Source organism: Lynx canadensis, chromosome B2 (assembly GCF_007474595.2).
Source record: "Lynx canadensis isolate LIC74 chromosome B2, mLynCan4.pri.v2, whole genome shotgun sequence".
In the NCBI taxonomy this organism is placed as follows: domain Eukaryota; kingdom Metazoa; phylum Chordata; class Mammalia; order Carnivora; family Felidae; genus Lynx; species Lynx canadensis.
The window spans coordinates 118,164,397-118,172,037 of NC_044307.1; the positions used below are offsets into that span (position 1 = coordinate 118,164,397).

Sequence of the window (7,641 nt, forward strand, 5' to 3'; positions counted from 1 at the left end):
GGGAGACACAGAATCCAAAGCAGGCTCCAGGCTCTGAGCTGTCAGCACAGAGCCTGATGTGGGGCTCAAACTCGTGAACTGCAAGATCGTGACCTGAGCCGAAGTCAGATGCTTAACTGACTTGAGCCACGCAGGCGCCCCGAAATTGAAGTAGCATTGTAACTGAGATGGTGTAGGGGTGGAGGAGAGTAAATGTAGAGGAGGAGCCTTTCTTCTGATGGGCTTTGAGTAAGTAGTTTTCAGAAAAGTTTTCTTTTCTAAAGGATCTTGAGATAATTACTGACAAACTCTAGAAGTCCCAGTGACATAAAATCATTTGCTAAGAAATGGCTGTTTTAGGAGAGCAGCAGTAAACATGTTTGGATTCAGAAGATCTGGCAGATGAATGGAATATTCTGTAGCTTTAATTTTGATCTTCACAAATACAAGAATGACAAAAGCATTTGCCTTTCTGTTTTATTTTTATTGCAATAATTTCATATCCCTTTAAAAAAATTAAGTAGGCTATTTAAAAAGCCAATGGGATTGGTAAACAGAAATTGAAAGATGAAACCAGGGCTGAGCTAAAAGGAAAGAACAGGTCTAGTAACACAGGGTAACCACAGTGGCTGGACTCCATCATGTACAATTTGGTGGTTACTTTTAGGATATCCACAACTGAAAGGGACACAAAACCATTTCCTGAGGCTTGGATAGTCCTTTTCCTTGCCACTAAAGCTGGGAGGCAAGTATCTTTCATGAGACATTAAAGAGGCAACATTGTTAACATGACACATCTTCCATAAAGGGTAATGTAGCAAACGTGTAAGTTGAATTTACAGGTTGTTTCTTACCGTGACCTACCTTCTGTAAGGACAAAGGAGAGTGTAATTGTTCACTGGCAATAATGTTGAAAGGAAGCATGCTTTAAGTAGGTGCCGCCCACCAACTCATTATCTGGGGGAGACAACTGGCACTTGGGGCTGTCTTTGCGCCTTTTCAGAGAGTGAGTTCCGGTTTGTTTCAATCCAGCAGGTGCCCGGGAAGAACCTAGCCTACAACAAGCACAGCGCCGGTCGGCTGTCTTTCTGTCCTTTAAATCACCAATTCCATGTCTGCCCTTGCGCTGGGAGCAGCAGAGCAAACTTCTCCCCACCGTAGCTGGAATTCCTGCCAGTAAAGTTTCCAAATGGAGCACAGATGAGGTATATTTCATTTTCTTTGTCTGCCAGGAACTGGATATAGCAATTCTGACTTCAGGAGCAGATACAGTGAATGTGTGTGGGGCTTAGTCTCTCTTCCTGAAAGGGAAGAAATTGTTCTGAGAGAAACAACTAACGCATGCAGGTTAAACATTTTGAACCTGTAGCACTTAGATTCGGGCTTCTGTTTTCAACTGGAATTGTTACCTTATTTTTGACAGGTGTCAGAATTCATACAGAGCTTACCTGGCTGTGAAGAACACGGAAAGGTATTTAAAGATGAAGTAAGTGTCCCACTGAAATGCAGTGAACGGTTAGATGTTTTGAATTGGGAGAGGAGGGAAGAGAGCGCTGGTGTTGAAATTGACAGATTGGCGTGGCGTTGTCTAACAAGCAGCATTCGTCATTTGTACACAGATGTCTTTCTATGAGATCGGATGTAACAGAAGTGTTGGTACCATTTCATGATGCTCCACAGCAATAGCACCAGACCCGTTCCTAAAAAACAAACCACACACAAAAACCTTAATAGCATGCATTTTCTTATAGCACAGAAAGAAACCAAAGAGATAAGCAACATTTTATTTTTAATACAGTGAAATTAGTTCCCATTATTTTATTTTCAAACATCACTTTAACAGCACCAAGATTAAATTCATTTAATGTTATACTAAATGTTACTGTTACTGCTAAAACAACCCCTTAGATCTTATACCTATCTCAGTAATGTTTATAATAACTGATAGTCATTACCGTCTGCATTTGGGAGATTGGTTTATCCTCTGCCTGCCCAAAACATCAAGGTAAGAGATGCTTAATAATGTTATGACCTATATTGAACATTAAAACAAAAAAGAAATTGGCTTTAACTACCGTGCATGTAATGCTATTTGAGTATAGCAGACTCTGTTCTCACTAGAGCCCTTTAAAAATAAGCCCCTAGCCTGTCAGCGCCTCCAAGCAGAGCAGTCTGTTTTCACTCTCGTCTTGGCTACCAGAAGGTCGAAAGAAGACCCAAGTAATCTCAGAAGGTTTTTCTATAGTTACAAGTATATATGCCTTCTTTGCCTCTGTGTAGCCTCAGCTGCTAAGAATAGCATACTTTCAATTAAGAGCCTTGCAAGATGAACCTGGGTGGCTCAGCCAGTTAAGCGTCCGACTTCGGCTCAGGTCATGATCTCGTGGTTCGTGAGTTCAAGCCCCGTGTCGGGCTGTGTGCTGACAGCTCGGAACCTGGAGCCTGCTTCAGATTCTGTGTCTCCCTCTCTCTCTGCCCCTCCCCTGCTCATGCTCTGTCTCTGTCTCGCTCTCAAAAGTAAATAAACATTAAAAATTAAAAAAAAAAAAAAAAAAAGAGCCTGGCAAGAGTATCAAGACAGCTAAGGATCCAGGCATCATCAGCATCATTATACTATTAGTATTGTTTTGCTTTAGACAGAAGCCTGCTAAAGTATACAAGGATCTGATTTTCAGCATCCTTTTTTTCTGATTTATGTTCTTGTTTCAAGAATGTTTCATCTTCTTTCTAGTTGGTCTTTAATTGATAGTTGTTCAGATTTTGAGTTTCTTTCCTTAACTCCTAAATTCTAAGTTCTTCGTGGATCACACTCAGTTAATTTTCAGTCCCTGAACAGATTTAGACACCTGCAGGGAGCTGTTGTTCTTTCTGTAGAAAAAAAAAAAAAAAAGTCATGTAGTTGTTACCTGAGATAATGATAAAACATTTTTTTAAATAAGTTTATAGTACATCTATATTAGAACTGTTTTTGGTTCTGTTGATATCTAGACAATCCATATGGATTTGCTCTGTTATTTAGTTTCAGTAAGATTCAAGTTCAAATATGTTCTTTCTTTGAATATGCTTTCATGGCATAGAAAAATGTATTCAGAGAAAGAACATATTTGAACTTGAACTTGAATCTTACTGAAACTAAATAACAGAGCAACAGTGTTCTCAAAGCCAGATCCTCTTTGTGAGGAGCGAGACAGTGATTGTTTGCATAGTCCTTCATTCCTTTATTTATTCATCCTATAAATTCCTGTGAAATTCATGTCTCACAAGGTCAGCAGGTGTTGGTTTTAAGGCCTAGAAGTAAACCATAAGACAAATCTAACTAAACCCTGGTGAGTCATCTCTAAGAGGCAAAGTACAGGTGTTAGGACGGGCTGTGATTTGAACCGTGCTTGACTTCACTTTCTCTTACACATTCTGCATCTAATCTGTTGAAAATCCTATTGGGCGTATTTTGGAAACATACAGGGATTCTGGCTGTGTCTCTGCCTTCATCACTGCCACTATGCTCTGAGCCCCTATCCTCACTCACCTGGATCAACACTGTAACGTCCTAACCAGTCTCCCTGCTTCTAATTTTGCTCTTCTACAGTCTGTTCCCAGCCTACCCAGAATGATCCTGCTCAAAATAAGTCAAATCATGTCACCCTTCCATTCGTAGCCTTCCAGTAAATAAAGCAGAATAAAAGCAAAAATCCTCACCAGGGCCTGCCGTGACCTCTAGAGAGGCGAGAACCTCCTGACCTCGGCTTGCTCCATCCTTGGCTTACCCTGTTTGCTGCACACACTGACCTCCTTGCCATTCTTCATATTGTCCAGGCGCCTTCTGTGTCTGCCCTGCCTGGGATGCTGTTCCTCCAGACGTTCACATGCCGTGCTCCCTCTGCTCAGATGCCACCTTCTCAGTCATCCATCCTTGCCCCTGCTGTGCAGCCACCTCCCCACCCAGAGGTTTTCTTCATAGCACTGATCACCTTTTAGAACTTATTACTGTCAGTTCGTTACTAATTAATTTGCTTACCTATCATACTTTTTGATTACAGTCTCTCTTCCACTACTAGACCGTAAACTTCACAGGGAGTTTTGGTTTACTCATTTGCTTGGTTTTGCTTATATATCTGTTTTATTCTTTGCTGTATGCGCAGGCCCAAGAAGAGTGTCTGGAACGTGATAGGTGTTTAATAAGTGTGTGTTGAGTGAGCACATTCATACCTTTACCCTCTGAGAAAGACACGCAAACAGCATGTCACTGTGATTCGCAGAGTTAAAACATGGGGAGCAGAACCAGGAGTGCTGGAAAGAGTAATGAAATGGAAGGCCAGAATCCTGAGTTCCAAACCCCCCTTCAGAGTTTTGGGCCGTTAGCGAGATACTTAATCTCTAATCTCTGGAGTTAGAGCAGTTTATATACATCACAAAGGCAAACAGAAGCAAACCCAGTATTACACTGCGGTGATCACTGTGCTTAGAAAGTGCTTTCTCAAATTTAGTTTACTTCCTTCCAAATGAGGCTTGTCCATATGGTCACACGTTGGAGCAGCCTGTGTGAAATATACTGGCTGGCACCCGCCTCAAGCTGACTTTTTCTTTCCAGTGTAACCTTAAAAATAATCTACCAAAACTTCACCTTCTCACCCCACTCCTAGCTTTCAGGTTCCAGCCTTGCCATTCTCTAAATGTTTCTTTTCATCAGTCATCTGTCATGTTAAACTCTTATATAATCTCAAGAGACTCAGTAGGGCCCGAGGTTATAATAAACAATTCCATCTTTGCAATGAGCTCCTTGGGAACCGGTGTGTTCGTTGACCTTTTCATTAATGACTTAGAAGACTTCGATCAGACCGTTTATGCTACTAAGGTCTGCCTTGGTTGAGTGAAGTGTTAATAGATCTGCCTCTCTGCTTGGCCTTGCTTGACCCGAGGACTGTCAGAGCACAAGCAAATGAGACCAGAGCAAATGCTCCCCAAGAAGCAACAGAACATTTCTCTTATCTGCCACTGAACTTGTCTTCATTCGGAAATTTATGTGGGAGTGCCTTTCCTTCTAGGGTATGACAGACACTAAGATGCTTCCTTGCTGAAAATTGGGAAACTTCTTCCAAACAATCATTGCTTGAAGTTGCATAAGATGACCCTGGTACTGGTTAAAAGGATTTACAGGTTTGCTTTGTTATTGGAGGAAAGAGGAAAATCTTAAACAGCGGCTTAATTGTTTCAGCCTTTATTTAGTAAACTGTCTACAGAATTTAGAGTGGTATGAGTTTGCTGAGGCTGCCATAACAAAGAACCATAAACCAGCAGTTTAAACAAGAGAAATGTATTGTCTCCCAGTTGTGGAGGCTGGAGGTCTGAAGAAGGCAAGAAGGCAAGGTTGTCAGCAGGATAGCTTCCTTCTGAGGTCAGAGGAAAACCTCTGTTCCAGGCCGCCCTCCTTGACTTGGAGATGCTGTTCTACCTTTTCCTCACAGTGTCTTCCCTCTATACGTGTCTGCCTCTGGCTCCAGATGTCCTCTTTTTTTTAAGGACTTCCATCATCTTGGATCACCCTACTCCAGTACGATCTCATCTTAACCGATTACACCTGCAGTGACCCTGTTTCCAAATAAGGTCACGTTCTGAGCTTCTTAGGGCCCTGTTAGGACTTCAGCAGGTGAATTTGGGACAGACACCATCAACCCAAAACAGTACATTGCTGTCAAGGTTTGTGATGTACTCTGAGGCAGAGAGCAAAAGTGTGTTTTACTTTTCTTTCACTTGTGGTGTAAAACGGAAAAACCGAAAGAGAAATGAATGATTGTTTTTGAAGGTGGTAGAATGTCCCCAAACCTGAAAATTTTTACAAAAAAGACTATTCTTTTGTTCTGTCCGCTAAACCAGAAGTTTAGTTCTGGTAGAAGCACAGAAGTTTAGTCTTGGAAGAGACCCAGGGGGAGGAAGGATGTTTCTTGTGGTCACCCAGTCTACAGCTCTCCACACCACGTTCATCACCTTCATTTCCTGTGTCTCCATCTACACTGTTGATTGCCCTTGTTGGTAACTCCTTTTTTTTCTGCATACAAAGAATGGTTGTAGCCACTCTAAAAATGAATGTTATCACTGTCTTTTTTTTTTCCTTCACTGGGAAAAGCTAATAAAAAAAAATGTCAGCACACAGCTGACATGTTTGCCTGAATTCCTTTGTTTATATCCACAAACATTTGTGTGCTTAACTCGCATTTAAAATCTACCATAATGGGAACTGGATCTAAGTCACCCCAGATTTATCCAAATTCCTGTGGACTCATTGCCTAAGTCAGAGCAATCCCAGGAAAATACGGGCACCTTCCATTTTCCTGTGGGCTGATTTTTCAGAGGACCGAGTTTTATGTTTGCTTCCAGTCCGCATTGCTTCCAGTTTGGTTATTGTAGATAAGAAAGGTTCATCAACCAGGAAATGTTTGCACACGTGAACTCTCGTCTGCTCCGCAGAGGACAGCTGGTAACTTAACTTTGGATATGTGCCACAACACTACATCTGATCGATTCATAATCTTTTTGTCTGTTCCTCCCCTTTTAGCAAATTGATGGAGAAGCCTTTCTGCTCATGACCCAGACAGACATTGTTAAAATTATGAGCATTAAGTTGGGACCTGCTCTCAAAATTTTCAATTCTATCCTGATGTTCAAAGCTGCAGAGAAGAACTCTCACAATGAACTTTGAAGATGGTGAATTTTGAATACCATCAGCTTTCTGCTTTAAAGCTCATGTTTTATTCAAAGCACAAGGACAGTTATAACTCCTAAGCGAGAAGTCTCCAAAACTCAAAAGAGCAACGCTATCAGATTATTTATATTCCTCAAGAGACAATATATATGAATCCTTATGAAAGTGCTTCAGCTTTTAACCAGGTACTGTCTAAGAGCACTCATCCTTTGGTTCTGTTCACTGAGCTAAATTTATCTTTGTAAATCTTTTTGAGGCTGGGGGAGGGGTGGGAGGGAAAGGGAACTTCATTAATTATTTATGGTAAGGGGGGGGGTCAGGATAAGAACTTTTGGCATTTTGTAAACATTGTTGAGTCCTCTTTCATGTACACGGTTTCTTTTTCAGTACTTTCAGAAACCTTTTTATATAATCCAACTTCAACTTAAACCAAATTAGTCAAGACCTGGCCAAGTTTAGCCAGTGGGACTGTTACCTGTATTGTTAATTCTGTGCCATATTTTGAACTGCAACATTATGCTAAGTATAACTTTGCAAGTCATGATATTGCCTAACTGCTTGTCATAATCTGTTGGGGCTGAATAGATGTAAAAAATTACTTTTCTCTAAATCAGTGTTTTTACTTTTGCACGCATTATGAAATGTTAAATTACTTTTCACCAGCATCATTACTATAATTACCAAAAACGTGTATATAAATAATGGAATTGAAAAATAAAATATATAAATAAATTAGGTGATGTATTTGAATGGCATCTAGGCTTCTACCTTGTGGTGCCCTGTGTATCTACAAGAGTCCAGTGGTATCCAAGGAATATGCAAATATATTGGGGGCGGGGTGGGGGGGGCTTGTTTGTAAGGATCTTGAACTATTTATGAGATGATCTTAAGCTTCTCTCCGATTGTCCATGACGTAACTGTAGTGCTTTTCAGGGGCCGAAGGGCTCATTCTGTTGATGGAAACA

The 7,641-nt window shown here is 41.0% G+C and overlaps 1 protein-coding gene across 1 annotated transcript in view; it reads left to right on the forward strand.

Annotated features, from left to right (window-relative positions):
- The window catches only part of L3MBTL3 (L3MBTL histone methyl-lysine binding protein 3), a 125,021-nt gene extending 117,612 nt beyond the window's left edge, over nt 1–7,409 (forward strand). Inside the window, 3 exon segments of the mRNA XM_030316321.1 lie at nt 1,015–1,184; nt 1,403–1,465; nt 6,530–7,409. Coding sequence (XP_030172181.1) covers nt 1,015–1,184; nt 1,403–1,465; nt 6,530–6,673 — 377 coding nt within the window. The 3' untranslated portion in view covers nt 6,674–7,409.
- Nucleotides 7,410–7,641: the final 232 nt, after the last annotated feature.